Below are 23890 nucleotides of genomic sequence, written 5' to 3'. Positions count from 1 at the left end.
TTTTTTCACTATGGAATCCATCAAAATAGAAAAGTCACTTATGTTGTATTAATTTGGTTTCATATCCTCAAATACTAGCATCACCAGTGTAGTAAATAATATTCCATACTATATTTAAGATTATAATTTTCTTTTGGGATAAACTAAATGGAACTAATTTCGACAATATTAACTTTTAACAGACTTAGAAAAATGCCAAAGTTGCATTTGAAATGCACATTTTACATTATTCCCTCCTATAGAGCTACCAATCTTCAAATAATCAGTCTCCCCTAACCATAAATGATTGAAAAGGTTCCCTTTTTATTTCGACAAATGTTGAGTGTTCCCTGCTCAATGGTTGTTTCCAAGGTTCTCCATCCATTTGTAAGTATGCATCTTTCCATTCACCACCCCTAATTTCTAATCGAATTGCTGCTGCCTGAAAGATTTAATCAATAAACTTTTATTGTTAAGAGATGCTAGAACTTACCAATAAGAAAGTCTACAGGGGTAGGTAGCCATCCCCTATGGCATCGTCATTTAAAACGATGCCTCTTGTTCTTTTTCTATTTCAATCGTGGGTCCCAATAAATTATCTCCACAAAAAAAAAGTAGATACCCACGAGTATCTATGAATATTTTTTAAATTTTTTTATAAAATTTAACAAAATAATATATCATAACAATCATAAAATAAATCAATAAAAACACAATCTAATACAATTTAACATAATTTAACACAATCCAACAAAATCAATAACATGTTCATTATAAAAAATAACAATTAAAAAAAATGTAACAATACCTTTCAACATATAATAGAAATGGATATTATCACTCCTATTTTGATAAAGTCACTCTTTTTCTTATTATAAATTCATCTAAACATACAATGTAAAAAAACTCATATATAAAGTAGCATTATCAAAAATAATGACAATATATTTTTGCCAACATAATATATATATTAGTTTTCTATGGTATTTTTCTACTCGATATGTCAAGGACAAAATCATTGCAAATTCAAGCTCCATTTAGAGCAATATGGTAATTTCAAATTCACGGAAATTAATGAGTTTTCACGGGACAAATATCTATGACCTTGTCCCTGTTCTCATTTATTCACAAAGATAATTCCATTTTCTGTGGGAATTTTGTGGATTCCTGTTTAGTCCCCATAATTATTAATCCTACTGATACTCATTTTGACGAATTTTTTGCTATTTCTTGTATTATATAACTAATAATAAAAATGATAAAAAAATGTACGTTAGCTAATGCTTGTTAGAGAGTGTTAGTATGTCTAGTATTTATTCTAATAATAATACTATAGGATTGTATTTAACTTATTAAAAAAAAGTTAGAATATGAATATGCAAGTTATTGAGATTAATTACATGTAATGAACATGAAGAGAGACTAATTATTATCAAAATCAAAATAAAAAAGAAACAAAAATATAATTGCTTATTTTATTTATATACACCTAGAAAGATATACATAAAGATATCAAACTATATTTTAGTCATAATATAATGTTCTTAGTTTTGTTAAATTAGAGTTAGTTTATTCAATTACAAATAATAAATAGTGAATTATTTATTTTATCATAAAATAAACAATTTCACTATTATATATATATATATATATAAATTAGAGTTAGTTTATTCAATTACAAATAATAGATATTGAGTTGTTTATTTTATCAGAAAATAAACAATTTTACTATTATATATATATATATATATATATATATATATATATATATATATATATAAAAGAGAGAGTATTTTGTGAGAATAATTTTTTTACTATCATATTAAATTAGTTAGTTTATTTAATTATGATTAGTAGATAACATAATGATAATATACAAATTTAATTTTATAATTATTGAAATAATTCTTCACTATAATTTTAAAACTATTTTACTTTTAACATTACTAAAAATAGTTTTCTAATTTTATCCCACTATTTAAATAAGCTTTTGGCACCTATCAAGTTTTTCTTTTGTTTTTTATCAAGTAAAATTAAAAAAAAAAGTTTATTCCTCAAGGTTAGTTTGTTTTGTTAAGTAATGACATAGTAGGTTATATGCTAATGAAACAAATTAACAATTAGAATAAATAGAAATCTTTTAAATTTTACATGACTAGAATAAAAAAATTATAAAAATTAAAATAAAACAACAGATCTTTTATTTTAATGAGAATGTTCTAGTCCTTCTAACGAAAATGTTCTCCTTTTCATTGTAAATTTACAATAATAGAATATTACATGATAAATTTTAATATTAGGATTATATAAATTGTGATTTCTAACTAACATTCTCATAAGTAAAAAATTTGCTACTCTCTATGTTTGTTTAATGGCCATTGGAGGAATTCAATTGTGTCATTATGGTAAACACTAACCATCTCTTTAACCCGAATTTAAAAAACCAAATCACTCAACTATGGTAAAATCATTTTTGCAAATCACAAATTTTTAAATAAGTTCCAATTTAAAAATTTTTATCTTTTTTCAGACCACCCAATTTATAAATTAGTTTCAAATAAGAAAAAAACTCTAAAGCTGAAAGAACATATAAGAAGAAAAACTAAATAGCATACAAAGAACAAGAGAATTAAAAATTTATTAAAAATTTATTAAAAATTTGATTACAATATATTTCATGTTCCATTACAATGTATTACATATAAAAGTAGTTGTAAATTTAGTTGGTTTTAAAAGAATGAAATGTGTGCATAACTTTAAAAATAAATAATTTAAATGTCGATATATTTTTCTAGACATACGGCCTGCCTATGATATTTGAAAATATTAACAATCATAAAAACTATGTGTGTAATAGTGATTTGTGATATTTCAATAACAATATTTCTTTTTACACAGAATTTAGCAATATCATTGCATAATTTCTAGATTTTATGTTAGCTTTTTCTTTAAAATGTTCCATATAGACTTGACGTGATCATAATTTTATTGTGTTAATTAGAGTTTTTCGGTTTTTGCTTCAATTGAACATAGAATATGGTGCAATCAAATTTTCGATAAATCTCTAATTTCTTTATTCTATATTAACTTTATTTTGGTTTTTCTTTGGTTATGTTCTTTTTAGCTTTTGAATTTTGTTTTTGAAAGTTGGAGAAAGGTGAAAATTGTAAGTTGGAGTTTAGTTTAAAACTCTTATAATTTGCAAAAATAATTTTACTATGGTTGAGTGATTTGATTTTCAAGACTTAGGTTAAAAAGATGGTTAGTATTAATTATGATGATACAATTAAATTCTTCTAATGACTATTGAACAAGCCATTGAAGGTAACCAACTCCTTATTTATTAGAGGGTTGACTAATAACAGTTATACAAATATTTTGAATATTATTATGTCTTAAGAGTTACAAAGTTATGTTCTATATAAAATAGATATCCTTGAAACTTAATTAGCACACGAGACTGATCTGACACTATTAGGATAGTTCTACCTAACTCACTTTAAACTATGTGATGTATACCTTGCTATAGAAATGACTATGGGATAAGAGTTAAAGAAATTTATGTTCCTCACCTAAATTGGTGACATGTTAGTTCAATTACATTTGAACACATAATGAAAGATTGACTTTATCATTTTGCCTTAACTTTGAGAAATTTTACTTTCAAGTTCTTTTCAGTCAAATTATTGAGTATCAAAAAATTGAATATAGTTAAGGACAATCATTCATTATAGCATTGTATTGGAGTTAACAACGACATTACTACTACACATATGGTTTATGGAGCTATTAATTAAACTCATTCTATAATTTGTTCTTCGTGCTACGTTGTAGTTAATGGAGTTTGCAACTAAAGTTCTACCTAACTACCTTAAGTACAAGATTCAATGAATGTAGATTAAAAGTCATGTTGAGGCCTTTAAATATTGTGCAGTTCTTATTAATAACAAAAAAAATCACAATAAAATGAGTACCTACTTGAGCTATGTGTTTTGCTGAAATTAGTTCAACCATGACAAATGATGCATGCCATCCTTGTTTTAGACCAAATATTTCCAAAAGTCCATCATCTACTTGTGCTTCCACAAATCCTCTCTACAATACAATAAACAAAAATTTAACTTTTCAAGTTATGAAAGAAAAAGATAAAGTAGTTTACAATTAGATGCACATCTAGATGAACATTATCAAATGACAATATCAACATTGATAACATATAATATAATCGTCAAGAAAAATAAGGTAAGTATAGATAAAAAGGTTTTAAGTAAATACAATCAAAGCATCTCATGAATAATTCTTACTTTACAAAAATTAAATAAAAAATGTTTTTGTTTGAAAAGAATGTAAAAGAATAAAATATTTATATGAAAATATAGTGTAACCAAGTTAATTTTTTAAGCAAGTTCAACCAAGCTCCTCTATAGACGGTCTCAAGTGTCGAAAACAAAGGTAACAAAATACTCTTAGACTGTTATAGGGAGTTAGTTTGCCAAAAGCCTTTTTATGAAGAGAAATATTTGATAGAGTAAGTGTAGGTAGTGAATTATTGATGCTTTCTGTTGTTAAAATTTTTTTTCTAATATTTTGTAGATATACCACCAGTAGCTAGGAGAGTTAGTCCTGTCTATAATCCATGTCGATGTTTTCTTTCAACATTGTAATTTTGCTAATGAAGTCATGACACAAAAACCTAAGAATCACTCCTTTTATGTTCCTAAAAACTTTTGCACAAGTTTAAGTATTCTAAAGTATCACTTTGAAGTATTTTAAGTTTCTTATTAAATTGCAGTTCAACCATTTTATGAGTTTGATTAAAAATTGATTTGTGTTTGCTTCGAGCACGAATTAAATATTGGCAAGTTTATTTGGTACAAACATCAATGAAATTAACAAAGTATATATTTTCAATATTACCTGAGATAGGTGATGGCCCCCACATATAAAACTATACCAGCTGCGAAGGCTGATCATAGATAGTTGTAGAGATTAAAAATTTTTTTTCTAATATAGCAGGCATTGCATACAATTTTATTTGTATAAAAAGAGATATTACAAATCTTAGGAACATTTTACACTATATTATTTTTATGACATAAATGTGCATGCCACAGTAAGAATCTATCTTCATTTACTACTGATACTAACGCTACAGGTTTGTTATTCGAAGAAGTGTAATCGAAAATTTTATAGAGGCCTTTATCCACTTTTCCTCGAAGTATTTCATTGGTGTCCTATAATTTTAGTTATGCTAAGTATATGTTGCAAATTATTTAATAAGAAAACTCTAGAACTCAAATAAAATTTTAAAAACGGCTTTCAAGTATGGTTAACTTGCAAACCTAAAAATTGTCCACCACCAAGAGTTGGATATCATGTGCTATGTTACTGCTAAATCTGGATAACAACTTGGATCATCAATCGTAGCTGGTGTAACAATCATGTTGTTGAGATTTGTACTTACTTATCTACTAATCTACCACTATGATTCTCATTACTTTCGATGTAGCTTCCATCATACTTATGGCAGTAGTTTAATTCTATACGACCATATTTTTTTTACATACTTGACACTGAATTCTTTTAGACAAATTTTTTCTTTCTCCAAATTGCTAAGTTCTCTCATGGAAATTGTCTCTAACTCTAATGAAATTGCCTTTGTCAACTTTGCTTCCACAAAAACTCTCATATCTATTATCTTAAATTGATGATCTTTTAGCATTGAACAGCAATATACTTTCTTTGAACATTTTTTCTCTTCTTTCTTGATAGCCTCTTCTAAAATTGTCTCTTTCAAAATTACTTTGTAAGGCTCAGAAAATTATTCAGCTAATTTTCTAAATATAAATTGGTTTTACAACAATTCTAAACCTTCCAAACTCGATTAAAATAGGTTAAAAATTAATTTTTTTTTAGTTAAGAGATTCGCCGATATAATTTGAATACAATATAATTTTCTTAGCATGATGAGGTAATTATTTTTAAGAAAATGAGTTCCTTTGTCACAAGAAACTGAACACACTTTAGGAATCTTCGTATAAAATATGATAAAATGAATAGGGAAAAGGAGCTAGAATAGTTCCTATTTTTGGAGCTTTGGATGTCAGATTTTTGTGATGTAAGGTGAAGGAATCCCTTTTTTCTCATTTGCTCTAATTTCTTAAAAATTATAATTGAGAATTTAATGAAATTGATTAAGTAATTGAATGAGATTTCATTAAGGCAAAGAAAAACTCAAAAAAGGCTAAAAGGCTAGGAGGATCTTCGTTTAAGGTATGGATTTTAATTTTGGGTATTTATATATAATGTTATTTGAAAACCTTAGGTTAGAGGCCTTATAACATATCATAATTCCTTGTTAGTTGGATGATGTTGATGTTGTTTGAAAGTTAGAATGTGTGATTTGTAAAATTATAGTTACCATTTGTGAAATCATGTTTGAGTTATGGTTGTATAAAAATCTTGAAAATTGAATACAAAGGAAAGAAATCCGTTGGGTTGGAAAATTCATACTTTTTATATCGAGTTTAAATTTTTATTGATAATATTGATTTTGTTGAAATGAGTTAAGTTAAAATGAATTAGGCTTGAGGTACCAAAATGTTTAAATTATACATGAAAATTAGTTGTGAGATGTGGTTTGGGTAATAGAAAAAAGAAGTGGTCGATTGAGTGTTGGTTTGTTTAGGAAAATATGTATAATTTAAGTAATTTGAAAAAATTTTGGTAGGTCCTAACTTGGCCCATTAAATCTTGAAAATTATATGAGGTTTATAAACTTTGTATTATTAAAAAAATTAGGGATGTCTAATTTATTGCCTTCGAAGAAATGAGGCTGAATGACTTTTTAAGACGTAATCTTGGTAGTTGGGAGTTTGGAGGTTAGATTTGAATTATGCAAAATATGTTAGCAGGGGAAAGATGATTCCTATGCAATAGGACTCGTGTACACGAAGGGTCAAGAGCTTCAAGGACACATATTTGACATTACCCGTATATGAGCCAACATGAAACATTTGACAAAGAGAAGGGGCGAAAAAAAAGAAAGAAAGAGAGGGATGGGGTTTTTCTCGCTTTTGGCATAGCGGGCCTCAGCGGGAGGCCCACACGACGGGCTATTAGCTCAGTGGTAGAGCGCGCCCCTGATAATTGCGTCGTTGTGCCTGGACTGTGAGGGCTCTCAGCCACATGGATAGTTCAATGTGCTCATCGGCGCCTGACCCTGAGATGTGGATCATCCAAGGCACATTAGCATGGCGTACTTCTCCTGTTCGAACCGGGGTTTGAAACCAAACTTCTCCTCAAAAGGATAGATGGGGCGATTCAGGTGAGATCCAATGTAGATCTGACTTTCTATTCACTCGTGGGATCTGGGCGGTCCAGGGGGGACCACCACGGCTCCTCTCTTCTCGAGAATTCATACATCCCTTATCAGTATATGGACAGCTATCTCTCGAGCACAGGTTTAGGTTCGGCCTCAATGGAAAAAGAAAAACGGAGCACCTAACAATGGCAATGTGCATGGAATTAGCTGTGTAAGCGATGGTTTGCTAACTGATTTGATGAAATGGATCTTTTTGGTGAGCCTGAACCTAACTATAACCTATGCTCAACTTAGGATACCCTCTGTTGGTGAGTTTCAAAAAAGGGATAGTGTGATTAGTGAGGATTTTATGATCTTAGTAATGAGGATAATAGTTGAATTGTATAATTGGGAACCCTTACTAATTTAAAAAGATAAATTGATGATAGATTTCCATGGCCCTCGTGGTGTTTTGTGTTGATGTTAACCTAATGATAATTAATATATGAGGTGTGTAACATGAGTATTTCCCATGTTCTAATGATAGTTAAACATGGATGAAATGAAAATAGTTTTATGTGAATATATTTATGAGAATTTTGTTGTTACGTACGGTTCATAATGTATAACTATAATATTAATTATGAAGATTGTTGATTTGGATACTGGGATCATATATGTTTCTCTTCTAATTCGTGAGGGTGACTAGGCATACAATTTTCGAATAGTTTTTCTCCTAAAAAAGGTGATGGGGTACTTTCCTCTCAATTATTTGTGCGCATTATATGTACATTTGAAAAGAGAATTTTAAGATATCCCTTGTGATGGGGTACTTTCTTCTCAAATATAGTCGAGGAGTTATTGCAATTATGAAAGAAATAAGTGATCTTAACAACTTGGATGTTTGTCTCTAGGTATTATGATTGGGATTGAAATTTAGGATGCCTAAGGTCGCGTCTCATTAGGTTGTTATGCTTCAATTTTAGAATCTTACTAGGAACTTTTAGCTTCCGCCGTTATTGTTCACTCCAATTTTTTTAGATGCAGATTGTGGTATGCCTTGTTGATGGACGCGTGATGTGGAGAAGAAGTAAAGTGAAAAGTTTGTCATTTTCTTTTGCCAGTAGCACTCTCTCCCTCTTTATGTACAACAAAACTTGGTAGAGGGGTTGTTTAGAGAGTCATGATTTTAATCATCTAATTCTAGCCAGAGTACCAATCTAGGTGATTTTTTATGACCAGGATTTGGGGTTATTTATTATTTACATGTTTTTATAGTATTTCTATATTTTGTAATTAAGTATTGGTGTATGCCCCTAATTTTTTTTTTTTTGCAAACCTCTAATATATTAAACTATGGACCTACATGTTTATTTAAGGTTTTGTAAATGGATGCTTAACAACAGAGTGATGTATTCATTGTTCAAAATTTTTACAGGCTCATAATTATGTAAACACTTTTGATATGTATGTATGTGTTTATGTATGTATCAAATCTTCACATGTTTATTGTTGAGTAATACTTTGTCTGTTATCCATTGTGACTTAAGCACAAATATATAATAGGTGAGGGTGTTACAAAGTTGTGTGTGTTGAGCTATATTTGCTTGGATAAATGAATATATTTTTTAAATCTTTCTAATATACATTCCTGAGCCATCAATACTGCTTCTAATTAACTAACACTAATGTTTTGTGGCCGAATCATTAATAATGTGATTAGTGGAGCATAATTTTCAATCAAACAATGGAGGATAGCTTTGACATTATCACTTTCTTTTATAGGTTCTCTAACTAAGCCTAAAGCATCTATTGTACTTTTTTATTGCAAGAACATAATCACTCATTGATGAGTCAATTTAGCTTAGTTTGGTAAAGCTTTTAGTTTTTAAAAGTATCTTATAAAAGTTAGCTTCTTAAAAGTTGTAGCATTCATGTTTTGTAAATTAAATTTAGAGTAATTAACCAAATCAGTCTCTGAGGATTTTAAAAGCAAACATTTTAATTTTCAAGAAAAATTAATACACAAATCAATTCCTAACATTTTTCTCCGTTATACATAACAGTCTCCCATCCATTTTCCAACGTGACTCACTAACAGAGAATACTGAGTTGGCACGTAACCTCGAATTGGTGGCAATTAAGTGTCCACATGTGCGAATAGGACAAATTAGTCTTTGGCTTTCTTCTTCACCTTCTCATCCATGTTCTTCATCCACCATACTACTCTCTTCTTCTTCCTTTTCTTTACCTTTTCCACCTTTTCCCATTCTCACCATTTTTTCTCTTGACAACTACCTCCTCGATTGTAGTTCTGCCACCTCACTCACCATCGTTGCCACTTCTTCCCTCTACGTCGGCAATTACCTCTTCTCCGATGATCTCGCTCGAACATACAACTCTCCTTTCTACTCCCTTTCTTCCTTTTCTGTCATTTCATTTTGAAACGATAACATCGTCTCTGGCCTTTTTCCTATCTACCATACTGCTAGGATTTTCACTAATCCAGCTAGCTATAGTTTCTTCCTTCAATACAAAGGAAGTCACATCGTTAGGTTCCACTTCCATGCATTCATATCACCCAAACTTGATCTGGTCGAGCTCAATTTCGAGTCTTAGTTGATGACTACGTCGTATTGACTAACTTCACCAGTTTGAATTGACAGGAAAAATCTGCAAGAGAAGCACAATTTTTGTCCTTTTGAGACCTGCCATGCTAGAGACGCCACTAGTGAGGTCTTTGAGGAGGAAAGTAGGGGTGCAGGAGAAGAGGAAGTGCAAAATAGTAGGTGTTGAAGAAGCCAATGAAAGAGCATAGGAGAAGGCTCCAGTGCTTGTTCATTCTGGAAAACCCATACGTGAATCCATTATCATTGTTGAATATATTGATGAGATATGGCCACATAATTCATTGGTTCCTTATGATCCGTATGAGAGAGCTCAAGCAAGGTTTTAGGTTAACAATGCTGATCAAATGGTAAGTTTTTAGAAACACATAATTTGTAAGATTGAATTTATATTAGTTTAAAATGTCAATAATGATGGATAAATGTTTACAAGTTCCTGCATTATTTGTGACGCTCTACTTCAAATGCGATGCTGGTGAAGAAAAAGAGAACCCAATAGAGAAGATCTGGTCTCAAAGTTATTGATGATCAATGCCTAGGTGATAAGAGGAAATTCTTCAGTGGGGATACTATTAATATGTGGACATAGCTTTTGGGTCAATTTTCAAAGTTTTAGTCACTATAGAAGATGTTAATGAAGTGAATTTCATAGAAGCTGAGAAGTTCCCTCTCTTGCATTCATGGTTCAATAATTTCAAGAATGTCACAATGATCAAAGAAAACTTTCTTGATATGGAGAAAATGTTAGCTACTATAAAATCTATCATAGGGAAGCGTTGGAATCTTTCTGATAGAAGTCATCAGTATATGATTTTTGCATCCTGGGTGGGGAGGGGCGTTGCAGCTGATGCAGAAGGTGGAGCCGGCGAGGAAGCACTGGGTTGGGCGGTAGGTGGAGGAGACGTAGTCTTTGTCACAGTTGACCCAGAGGAATTGGCCGCTGATCTGAAGTCGAGGATGAGGGGGACGAGGATAAGAGGGATTTGCTATCTCCGTCATCAATAGCTTTCATGCTTGAGATTTTGGAAATGGAGTGGAGTTAGTGGAGGTTGTGGTTGCGGTGGTGAGAGAGTTTGATATAGAGGATGCGTGGCTAGAGTTTTTAATTAGAACGTCAGAGACTAATTTGTCCCCGTTGCATACGTGGACAGTTAACTGCCACGTATGCGAGTTTGTGTGCCAACTAAGCATTCTCTATTTGTGAGTCTTATCAAAAAATGAATCGGAGACTGTTAAGTCTGATGGAGAAAAATATTGGGGATTGATCTGTGTATTAATTTTCTTTATGACTAAAATGATTGATTTTAAAATCCTTGGAGACTAATTTGGGTAATTACTTTCAAATTAAAAATAGCTTTTAATAAGCACAAGCAACATCAAGTGCGCTTGGTAAAATAACTTTTAAAATTTAAAAATACTATAATAAACATTAACATAAGACTTAAAAATTAGATATTAATTAATGTATGAGGTTACATTAGACTTTTTAATTTTGATAAGCACAAGCCAACTTTGAAAAGCTCCCCTTTATGTGCTTTCAAGAGCACTCCTAACCTTTAAAAGTTGCAAGCGCAAGTACGTGAAATTTTTTATTTACCAAATGCAAAACAAGGTGCTTACTCTTTTGAAGCACCTCTTCAAAAAGTTTTACCAAACCAAGTTTTTGAATATTGCTTAATTTATTTTCCAACTGTACTACCTTCGCATTTATCTAAGAAGCAAAATTATCTTCCAGTCTTTTCCACACTTCATGAGCAAACATGCATCAAACCATCCTTGTGAATGATTTAATCAAAAAGGCTAGGAGCCATGACTTCAATAATGCATCTTGTCGTTTTCACCTTCTTTGTTCAAGATTTACTGATCTTAAAGCTACATCTGCTACAATAAAAAACTTTTTTGATATCTCCTCTCTAGTGATGTGACTAAAAAGAATTTTTCATTAATTGTGAATTTTATATGATCAAATATTACAGGTAATTTAATTCATCAAGTTTTATCTCAATTGGAATCAAAGTGAAGCCTATGGATACTTGAGATTGAACACCACCTAAATCTGAAGAGTTTGAGCCTTCAGTAGCTATGAAAGTGATAAAATCTAAGCTCTAATACCATAAAGGTATTAGATCTAGTTTGGAGAATTGAAAACCTAGAGTAATATAATTAGAAAAGAAAGAGAATACGAAAAGAGTAGAGATTGACTGGTCTCTATTAATTGAATAATCAAGCAAAGTCAATCAGTTACAAGTGAGGTATTTATAGACATTTCTATTATACCAATCACCATTCTATTCTCCAAAAAGACTTCAAGGATAAGAGAGAATTCTAAGTGCTTTAACTATTTCTAGACGAGTCATCACTCTAAAAGTTTCTTATGTATCTCTACTAGATTCACCAACCTTTCTATAATATTTATGACGAGCACCCGACTACCCCTTTGGTACTTTAAATCGTAGACATTCTCCAACCTCTATGATTCGCTTGTAGATGGTGTTCATTGTAGAAGTAATGGTGCTCACCAAGTTGTTGCAAGACATAGACATGGTTCTAGTGTTCATTTTTTTCTTCCTTTAAGCTTTTCTTTTATTTTAGTTAATTTTCTTGGTACTAAAATTTCTAATTTATGGCTTCTTACTTTGTTTTGTTTCTTGGATCTTTAAATTATGTAGTTTCAAATATAAATATTGTAAATAATTTATACAAAATAGCTTTCAATGCATAATATCATGCTTTTCACATATTAGATAATTATTTACGATCTTTATAATTTTCTGTTGCTTTCATTGTATATTATCTATTTTATTGCTAAACATTTCGAATATAACATAGCGTTAATTATTATTAGTTCAAATCGTGCAAAGCATTTAGCACTTAATTTTTCTAGAGACATTTTGGATCATGCATATTTCTTGTAGTTTGTGATTATCAAAATGTAACGAACATATATTACCTTTTCTAAATATTCTGGTTTCAAATTACCCCATGGATTTCGTCCACTTCCATAACTATGAAGGTTCAAGGCTACTATTGCCCTAACACTGAAAACAAATAACATAATTGTTTAATATAAGGAATTAATATTATCTGTTCTACATATTTTTATTTATTATTTTAAAAATTATTAACATACAAATTTCATATATGATAATAAGTAGTAGTATACCTTGTAGGAACAGGAATGCGCTCCCATTCTGAACTATTAACCTTCTTGACATGCATCCGTAAAATATTCTTTAATCCCCTAATACCAAAATATTTTAATTAAAATAGATTTATTGATTATGAATAGGATAAATATATATAGGCCAATATATACATTTTTTTCAATATTCTACTAAAAGAAAAGGACCTAATTTAATAGAAAAAAGATATGTCACAATCAATAAAGCTAGTAATGCTTAAAAATTTTATTGCGAAAAAAGTTACATAATTAAAAAAATACTAAACTTATATCATGAAACAAAATAAGAGGCATAAAAAAAAAGAAAAATAAAAAGATGTAAGAACATGTTTAGCATATTTTCAATCCAATACAAATAGAAGTTAAATAAAAAAATAGATTTATTACACCACAATATTGTTTGAATAGAAATACAATATATTTAAAAATGTATAGTCTAGTAACTATATCTTGAATCTTTTCAGTAGAATAATATGAATAATTATTTCTTTGTCAAATTTTATCTCTTCTATTTTATGTACATTGTCATTCATCTGGTTAAGGAGTCAAATATATAAATCTCTATACTAAATTAGGCAACAAATTTGACCGTGAAGAGGTTGCATGTTCTAAAATAAAAAAACAAAATATGCATATTCATTGAGAAATAATACATGTGTTGCAACTTGAACTTATTTTTCCGAAAATGCTATAAAAATTCTGAGTTGATATAATTTTGAAATAACTCCTACCATTTAAAAATTTGTTAAAAAATATATCATACACACAAAAATATTTATTTGAGACACACGCTAATAAAAAAAAGTTAAAATTGTTTAATTGAATAATATATTAGCACAGTTAATACAATGAACAAATTAATCCAATAAAAAGTCTCTAAACATAGTGATGTTATTGTAAATTGTTAAGATATTTAACTACTTTTATTCTAAATTGGTGTCGTCATTACTATCTAGTGTATAAATTTTATGTGCTTCATGAAGAACATCAAAAAATTTATTAATTTATCCTTTCTCTTGATTTTGAAGTACTTCATAAAGATAATTTATATAACAACTAATAACAATATCAAGCATATATCTTATATTCTTGTATATCTAGGCAAGAAATAATTTTTAAAGCTAGACATGTCTTCTTTTCCTTCTCCCTCTAAAAAAAGTGCAAATCAGAGTATTCTGGTCTTTATACATTATTGAGTTTTAATAACATGTTATACCATATAAATAATTAGTTTTATGAAACAAAAACCTTAATATTTGATACACAAACTAATTTTATTATAGAATTGACCTTCAATATTATTTTGTTGTCCTATAGTTTTATTAAGTTAGAATATCGAAGGTATCATTTTTATTAAATAAAATAAAATTTATATTAACAAATAAATAGAATTTTAAATCGTATTGTATTTCTAAAAAATGATAATTATTCTTATAGAGTACAAGATTAAAGGCCTTAATATCAATGATTATGTTATGATATAAAATAAGAATATTCTATGTTATTATTTTAAGTATAGCTTGTGATTAAATTGTTTGATTGTAGGTTAAATAAATTCATAATTCTAAGAATTGTGAATTTTTTCTCACTCAGACAAAAATGTAGGATAAGAATTAGCTATTGGTGTATTAGATTTTAGCCAAAATTTGACACAAATTTATGATCGAATTTTCAAAAGACATACATTATATATATTACAAGTACTTGTATTATTATCGAACTATAGAAATATAAATTAAGTGTCAACAAAATTAGTATAATACATAGAAAAAGGATAAGGGTAAGAGGTACAAATCAGGGCAAGTAAATAAACAATATAGTTTTATCAAATCTTCTAACAACCTTTTCAGGTTCTCAGTCCTAATCTATTTTCTTATATTGTCTTTTTTGTTTTTTGTAAATAGTTATAGTGATGATCTTGCTGACCTACTGAATAAAAATAGCCTACATGTAGCTATGGAGGACAATTTGTGTAGTTAAACTATATAGCTATATGTATATAAAAATAAAGATGTCCATCTTGTATGTATACTCTTTTTATGTTATGAGTGTTTTTGAGAGGAGTTCGAGAGAGCTTTTTTGTCATTCAAATAATAAGAGAAAAAAATAAGAATCTTGTGAAGTTCAAAGGTCTCCTTACAAAAAGAATCATATTATGTCGATCTTGGATATTTGATTTAATTTGACTGGATAATAATTTTTTATTTACTATAATCGAATAATAATTTCTATGAAAATTATATTTTTAGAAAATAGGTATGAGAGTATATATATTTGTTTTATGAAACTTGTATAATTTTAGAATATTTGATTTAACTCAAGTTTATACATATTTTAGAAAATTAATTTGAGATAGAGTCATTAAAATGCGTATTGTTTAATTTGAGGATAAATTAATTGTTTGCTTGAGGAAAGCTTTGTAGAATTGAGATTTTCGATGTAAGAGATAACAAGTATGAGCATGTTTTTCATGGTGTGATAATAATTTATCGTGGATGTATAAGATTATAAAATTGATGACGTGAATGACAAAGGAAAGACCATGAGTTAGCTTATAACGATATTGATTTTTTTATCATATAAATCATTTATATTTCCCATGTATTAATGACAATCAAACATGGATGCGTATAGTTCACGATGACTTAATGTGCTATCAATTTGATATCTATTGAATTTGATACCGTGACCATATATGCAACTCTTCTAATTTGTAAGTATGGTCAGACATGCAATTTTCGGATAGTTTTTCTCCAAGAAAATGTGACAGGACACTCTCTTTTGACTTTTATAAACATTATATATTTGATTTTAGATACCCCTTACGGAATGTACATCTAGAAAATTATGTCTGGGGTTAACTATCAGATGTGTCGAGTTCTGACATAATAATCGACACATGATCTCATGGCCAATAGGACAAGAATGCATCATGTGCATTGTTTGGATTGCTTGGATTTGCATAATTATTAGAGATTGCCTATTTGTTCAACTATGTGCTACTTGTCTAATTGATTTAATTGTGAATTGGTTATGTTTGCTATTATTTGTATTTTCCTAAACTAATTGGAGGTTTTAGAGAGAGAGAGTGGTGTTGAAATTCGATAGTATTTTTATTCTTGAAGGCATTGATTTGGATTGGTGAGAAAAATAAATTTGATAGAGAATAAGTATAGAATTAGAGGAAAGGAACAATAACAAAAACTAAAGAGTTTGTATGAATAAAGATTTTAGCTGAACCCTCAAATATTAAGTATTTAGGATAGCAAGAAATATCAATTATTTTGAATTATGCTTGAGGATTGTTAAGAGACAAAAATGGTAATGAAAGGAAATGGACTTGGAAGGGCGATTGTAGGTAAATTGTTAAGATTATGAGCTAGTGAGTAGTGCTTAAGGTTTAGATTTGTGACTTTTAGGTTTGAGGAGTGGGGTTGAGACCAAGAATGCTTAGGGCCCATGTCTTGTTATGTAATTATTATCTGATTTTAAAGCCCCGTTAGGAATCATCAGCTTCTCACCCATGGTTTAGATTTTTTATCATAGTAGACTTTAACAACTTTCAAAGTCAAATTTCATAACACTTCCTGTGTTTATTCTATTCTTCGCAATCTTCTTTCACTATTGATGTATTTTTTTGTGTGAGTTTTAAGCCAAAAGATGGGATTTTATATATCTCTGGTCATTCTAGTTTGAGGTTCATCTTTAGGTTGTCTTTTCACGGGTCAGGCCTTAGGATTTATTACCTATCTTTTACATGCATTTATAATTATTTTATCATTTGTATTATTTGAATTTGAACCTCTCAATTTGAAAAATTTTTCATTCTTACACCGTACCACTTCTTTTGTATTCATGTATTTAAACAGTATTCATGTGTATAAAAAAGATCTCGCAGATTATTATTATTATTATTATTATTATTATTATTATTATTATTATTATTATTATTATTATTATTATTATTATTATTATACAATTGTTTAAGATACATGTTACCGGTCTTAGTAATGCTCTCACTAATAGCCTATTATGTTTTTGCAATAATCGACTCATTAGTTAGGATGTTACATTATACGTGAAAGTTAATTAAGAATATTTGTAACTTTTTATTTATTTTAAAATTTGAGTTAATACTAAAATTAGTCTTAGAAGTTACACGTGTACCTTAATCTGATTCTTGAAGGTTCAATTTACGCAATTTGGTTACCCAACTTAGCATTTGTGACTCACGTTAGTCCTAGGTCCTATTTTTGTCACAATTATTAAGGGTGTGTTGAGATTGACTGACGTCTGCCACACTAGACTATCTAATAGCTATGGAGGTAAAAAAGTTCCAACTCTCACACCAAATAGTCATTGGAAAGTCTAGCATGGCAGCTGTCAATCTATCTCAGTACATTTTTAACGATTCTACGATGAAACAAGGACAAGGACCAACATGAGTCACAATGCTAAGTTGTGAGACCAAATTGAGTATATAAAAACCATAAGACAATTTTTCTGAACTCTAGACATGACTTATTTTCAGCCTGGACAATGCAACCACTTCAAAAACTAATTAAAGAGTATTGTTTTATGTTAACAAAGGCTAATAACAAGTATAGGATATCTTGTCAATAATATACTGAATTAGATCAAGGTGACTTCAAGTTTCAAGTATAGTTGTTAATGGATTGACAATGTTTATAGACAAGCGCTTGAGTTTTAGTTGAGATTTAATGGAACATATGCTAAACTTGAAAAAAAACTATGCATGATGGAGTTTTTAAGAGTTCAATATATCTTCTAAGTGTGGATTATAACTTAGAGAGGTAAAGACATAAAGTTGTGTGTATCTACTCTTCTAAAAATCCAATAGGTACTCCTTATATTGTGGTCCTTTTATGTGTATATTCTTTTAATTTAATAAAAATATAAAAATAAAAATTTTATACTTAATAAGTGAAATAAGCATTTTTTTTTTTACTTAAGGCTAAGATTAATGTTAAAAAAACAAGTATAAAAAATGATAAGAAGAATTATTTCTATTAAATATAAGAACTTTTGTTTCTCCATTTTTACCTTAACTTTGGATCACTTGTGCACGGAGTAAGGAACCAACCTTGGGTGCAACTATAACCTGAATAAATGATCTACAACAATAAAGAAGAAAAGACCAAGAGTTGTTACCTTATTTGTAATTCAACCTTGTGCAAAGGTACAATTTTAAAGATTTTTTTTAAAATTACTTTAAAGACTATGAGTTGTTACCTTATTTGCAATTGGACCTTGTGCAAGGTACGGTTTTTCATTTCTCAAATGATGAAACCCATAGGCAACTTGGGCATCCATTCCTGAAATAACTAATCTCTAAGAGTAATCAACAAATAAAATTAGACATTTGTTTTAGATTTTAATAAATTTGATATTATTTAGTATTTGAAAACTTTTGTTTCAAATTTTGAAATGTGACGGTGAACATGATGCGTTCAGTATTATAATCAATGTGGTCATAAAAATATAAAAAAATATAAAATACCAAAATACCTGTGCTAAAATAATTGTAAAAGACGCCATCATAGCTTATAATTTTCTCCGGCAGTCCTTCCTCGTCTTCTATGTCCTGCAAGTATGATAAAATTCATAAATTGCAAGGTATAATGTAAGTAAAATTTGAACATAAAAAAATCAAATAAAAAAATAAATATGCATAATTATTATATAAATTACATGTTTACTTTATATGTTCATTTACTGAAAAAATACACAATCAATTAAGGAGCTCTTATTATAAAATCTTATCTTAAGAACAAATATCCTTCAAATTAGTTCATAATAATTAAGCTTTCACTATCAAAATATGTGTCAACAATCTAGTTATGTAAAGAATTGTTATTATATATGTCATTGTTATACAATTGTGTGAACTATACATAAAGTTTGAAAAACATATTTGTAGTAATAGTTATGAACTTTCAAATGGGATAATTACAGTGATAGTGATTAAAATGCATGTCGTTAAAGCATATTAGAACAAAACTTATATAAAAAATCTCTAACATAATATTCTTTAATTAAAGTGAAGATATTTTGGTAAAATTATATTTGATTTTTCTATATTTTGTAAGATAAACACTATGAATTATGCTTTTTTCTTGATTTATAGAAGACTAAATTCACTAGAACATATAAAAGGGAATGATGATGATGTTGATTTTTACCAAATTTTAGAAAAATTAGTATAATTTTTCATAAAAAATTATATTGCAACCTCATCAAAAGTGCACCCTTCTATTTGCTTCAAAGAATGTGGTGGTTCTACTATTGTTCCTTCGGGCATTGTAATTGAAATTCGCCAACTGCATGAAAATTGTCAAAATAATTAATATTTAAATAATGCTTGATTTCTTAAAATTGGAGATGGTGCAAAATGATTTAGTCTGCTTGTTAAAAGCATGACTATGGTCTTTAATTATAGTAATAAAAGAAATTTATGCTACAAAAGATAGTTTTTTTTTATCTTTTATCACTTTTCATCAACTGTTTTTAAAACCAAATGTAGAAAATATACAAAAGAAATTTATAAAAAAAATGCATATAATATTTTTCGTTACAAATATTATACATGAAAATAAACACTCAACTAAGGTGATTCCTAATGTAGTTGTAGAGGACAACAGTCACTACCACAATTTTGAATATCTTTATTAAAACTTTATCTCTTGTAATTTTTTCGTCTGTCATTTTTAAAAATTTTGGGACTAACATCATAATGTATTAACTTTTTTAAGTTTAATAGTCCATATGTATCCTTTATTATTTCTTAATTTATTACATTTCACTTTATTCAAAAGAATAAAGAAAGTTTGAGAAATACTACAAACACTAAAGTGAAAAAACATATTGTTTCTTGTCTCATGAATTGTCTAATTTTGCCCCAGGCTACTCAAGACTAGAAGGTATTTCCATACTAAATTATAATAATATGTTAATCATATTCGTTCAATATCTGCATTTGAAAAGAAGATCATATCAAAAATCAAGCAACGTCCAATAAGATATTAAGCTCTAAACAATTCTTTCTTGAGAAATCAATTAAACAAAATATAAGATCTAAATTTATATTATAATATATACCTATCCAAACGACAAATTGGACCAGTAGTAGCTTTGTAAAGTGTTCTCTTTATTGCTTGTCTCCATGAGAAAGGAAATGAACCACCCTAACACCACAAGAAAAAAAAAGACACATTATAAATTAGTCTTTTATTTCAGTGAACGTATCATTTCTTAATTTATGCAATTTCTTACCCATCCAAAACTCCTAGAAAGATCATTGCCTGTACCAAGTGGTATGATTGCAACAGGAGGAACTGGTTCTCGACCATATTTGTGAAGCTCTGTAAGGCATCCTAATACCCATCCAACTGTACCATCACCTCCAGCAACCTATCAATCCAACCGTATCTATTCAATGCCATCAATAAAATAATAATAAAAGTATTTTTTTGTGTAAAATATCTTAACATCAATCATAAAAACATATTTGACAAGGGTTATTTTATTTTCATCATGTACAATCACAACTTTTATTAGCCAGATATTCGTCTACATGCCTATTTAAAAGTTCTAGCTTAAGATTCTTTTTACAAAAATTCTATTTGTACACCAAAGTCAGCCACTAAAATCAGTCACTAATGTATTTGTGTATAAATACATGTTGGTTTAATTTATTTTCAATGTGTATTTGTATTTCAACATGTATTTTATACTGGTGGCTGATTTTGGTGTACACATAACATAACTCATCTTTTTATATAGTAATATGTGATCAACTAAATTAATAGTGTTTTAATAGTGTTGTAAGTATTAAAAGGAGGTACTCGATAACGAATTTAATATTATGAAATAAAAAATTTGTGATTGTAGAGAGTTCAACAAAAATACAAATATATTTTACATTCTATCATGTGGAATAATTCAATCATCACGAACACAATGAACATATACCACAATCCTTATTCTTTCACGAATCTCTCTAGCGCAGGTATCTCCTTTATCAGCTAGCATCTCTAAACATTTTAATCCATATCGGATAAATTCATCTGGCTTCACATCTACTAAATCTAAAACCTGCATCACAACTTAACATACATAAATAATATTGTAATTGTGTAATAAAAACTTTACAACAAGAAGACAAACTCAACCAATATTTTTTAATACTTCTAACCTCATAAAATCCCAAAACAGGTTGATAGAAAAAACTCAACGCATTTTAAATATTAAATATATTGAAAAGAATCTTGTTAAGAGTTTTGTCATATTTAATTTATATCATAGAATAATTTCTTACTAGAAAAACATAAACAAAGAAATAAATAAATTATATGTGCTAAGTTTAAACTTTTTTTAGAATTATGAATTTAAAATAAAAAAGACATGAAATGATAATGACCTGTTCCTCACTCATGAGATGTTGGAGCCTCTCTTTAAGGACAGGACCATGGCGGCCACCACTACGGGGATTGATGAAGACAACGAGGGGTGTTCGCTCTGCGGTGATCTCATTGTCCACAGAATCAATTGTACGAGTTTCTTCAGTAATGAGATCTTGAAGACGAATGCTATCACGCATTGCACAACGAAGGTATTGTGGCATTGTAAGGTTTTGTCTAAGATTTTCCGTGTCAATGCGAACATTGGAAAGGCCACATCCGCGAAGCGAATTTACTAACGTTGATGATCTTAATGGGGTCTTGATATATGTGTCTCCTGTTGTCGATGACGAAGGTGATGCAATTACACTGAGGTTCTCTTCTCCCTCTACATCTTTTTCTCTATCTTCTATCGGATTCATGAGGAAAAAACTATATGATTTGATGGACAAATGTATTGAAAAAATGTTCTTCTGTTCAAGGTATTCAATAATAAATCTATTACCGTATTACAAGATATAGTATAAATATATAGCCTGAGGTTGAGAGAGAAAGAAACAAGTATAATGAAATAGAGTAGGAATGGTTGTGGGGACAGACAAGTTCAATTGGGTAAACAATAAATCATCCTACGTCCTTTTTTATTACAGAATTAATTAGTGACCCAATCATAATGCTCATGCACCACAATTTTTGAGCATTCCACGATATTTATGCTACTTTTTTATTTTCTTTTATATATTATTTTATGTACAAAAGATACATCTTTAATTAGTATCTACTTATATTACCTATATTTTCATCAATTTTTTATATTAGGAAGTATATTTATTTTTGTTCAAATATAATAATTATACCTTTGTATTGCATGAGTTCATTGATGTTTCTATACCTATGTTTGATAAAAATAGTCAAATAAACAAAATAGTACACCAAAATATTAATATATCTATAATACCATTTTTAGTAAGAATTTATACTCAAGTCATAAGTCATAAGTTCGTTCTAATCAGAATATCACATAATGCAAAAAACTAAATTCTACTAATTAACTACTTACTTGATTTAGTAATATTAAAGTCTTACCAAAATTAAATTTCTTAAAAGTTTTTTCAATTTTTTAGCAAGCGTGTAGTCGTAAAAAAGGAAGCCAGTATAGAAAAATAAGGAGTCAAAAAGTATGAAAATAACCAACTACATCACAATCAAGTTTGAGCAATTATAAATGAAAGTTCTACTTATAATGCAGTGACATATAATTGGAAAAAGAAAAAGTATAGAAAAACAACGAGAATACTAAACAACGTAAACAATGGAATAAAAAAAAACTAAAATTAAAATCATAAATCAGATTAGTAATTAATTATTTTTAATTTCAGATTTTGAAATTTAAAAAATAAGAATTTTCAATTAAAATAAATCACAATTGGCACAGTTACTCCTAATATCACGTTAACTTCCCATTCTCCATTTGCGGTCTCCGGTCCGCACAGTCACCCCAGTGCCGCTGCACTTCCCTGCTGTCCGATCCGACATCGCCCAGCCAATGCCGCCCATCCTCCCGCCAACGCCGCCCAGCCTCATGCCGACGATGCCTAGCCTCTCCGTATTTCGCTTGTCCTCCCTGTCGTGCTGTTGTTACTGCTGTGCCGCACCTCATCGACGTCACCATCTTCCCACCGATTGTTCGCATGCCGCCATGGCTAACAACTTTCTGGCGTTAGCTTGCGTATGCAACGATGGAGGCTCGAGTTTCGGCAACCTTTCGCCGCGACCATGCTACCCTTCTATGCCGAGGTACCTGAAGGGCGTCATGGTAGCAGAAGGGAGCAGCATGGACACTATGTCCATGGCAAAAGCATATTTCTGCGTCACTGGAATGACTTGCTCCACCTGCATCAGCTCCGTCTGAAAATCCATCAAACGTCTTTCGGGTATTCGTGAGGCCGTCATAGATGTTCTTAACAACCATGCTTAGGTCCTCTTCTACCCCACTTTCATTAACGAGGAGACCATTCGGGAGGCTATTGAAGATGCTGGTTTTGAAGCCACCTTAGACAGAGACGAATCCAATGAGAGAAATGTTCATGTATGCCGAATGCGCATCAAAGGAAAGACTTGCACCTCTTGTTCCTCCACCATTGAATTTCCTCTCCTGCCTCCGTGCGTCATCATCGACTCTTTCCACCCCGCAAATGTGCTGGATGTTCAATTCACTAGGTACATAGATGGTTATTTAATTCTTAATTGGATGATTATTTTGTTAAATTCAGTTTAAATATATACAATTAACAAATGCTGGATGGTCATTTCACTAGGTAGTTGGATGATTATTTTAATAATTATGTAGATGGTTGTTAGATGACGATCCCGCAACGGT

The 23890-nt window shown here is 29.6% G+C and overlaps 1 protein-coding gene and 1 pseudogene across 1 annotated transcript; one reads left to right on the top strand and one right to left on the bottom strand.

Moving 5' to 3' along the window:
• Nucleotides 1-258: 258 nt before the first annotated feature.
• On the bottom strand, nt 259-22091 carry LOC112775521 (diacylglycerol kinase 4-like). Its single transcript, XM_025819184.3, has 12 exons — nt 21531-22091; nt 21083-21205; nt 20384-20521; nt 20210-20295; nt 19344-19431; nt 18620-18695; nt 18344-18426; nt 18155-18225; nt 13073-13150; nt 12860-12947; nt 3958-4074; nt 259-421 (listed from the first exon to the last, which is right to left on the bottom strand). The coding sequence occupies exons 1-12, from the start codon at nt 21930-21932 to the stop codon at nt 263-265; spliced, it is 1509 nt and encodes a 502-aa protein (XP_025674969.2). The 5' UTR covers nt 21933-22091; the 3' UTR covers nt 259-262.
• Nucleotides 6977-10914, top strand: LOC140183917 (glutathione S-transferase U3-like; annotated as a pseudogene).
• Nucleotides 22092-23890: the final 1799 nt, after the last annotated feature.

This window comes from Arachis hypogaea, chromosome 3 (assembly GCF_003086295.3).
Source record: "Arachis hypogaea cultivar Tifrunner chromosome 3, arahy.Tifrunner.gnm2.J5K5, whole genome shotgun sequence".
NCBI lineage: Eukaryota > Viridiplantae > Streptophyta > Magnoliopsida > Fabales > Fabaceae > Arachis > Arachis hypogaea.
This window is presented reverse-complemented; position numbering and strand designations above follow the sequence as displayed.

Bases quoted from the DNA above. Each gene is read 5' to 3' on its own strand.
- LOC112775521 (XM_025819184.3), bottom strand. From the start codon at position 21,932: ATGAATCCGATAGAAGATAGAGAAAAAGATGTAGAGGGAGAAGAGAAC. The intron at 18,696-19,343 runs GTTGCAATATAA...TCATACTTGCAG, and splicing joins AAGGGTGCACTTTTGATGAG to GACATAGAAGACGAGGAAGG. The intron at 18,226-18,343 runs GTAACAACTCAT...TTATTGTTGTAG, and splicing joins AAGGTCCAATTGCAAATAAG to ATCATTTATTCAGGTTATAG.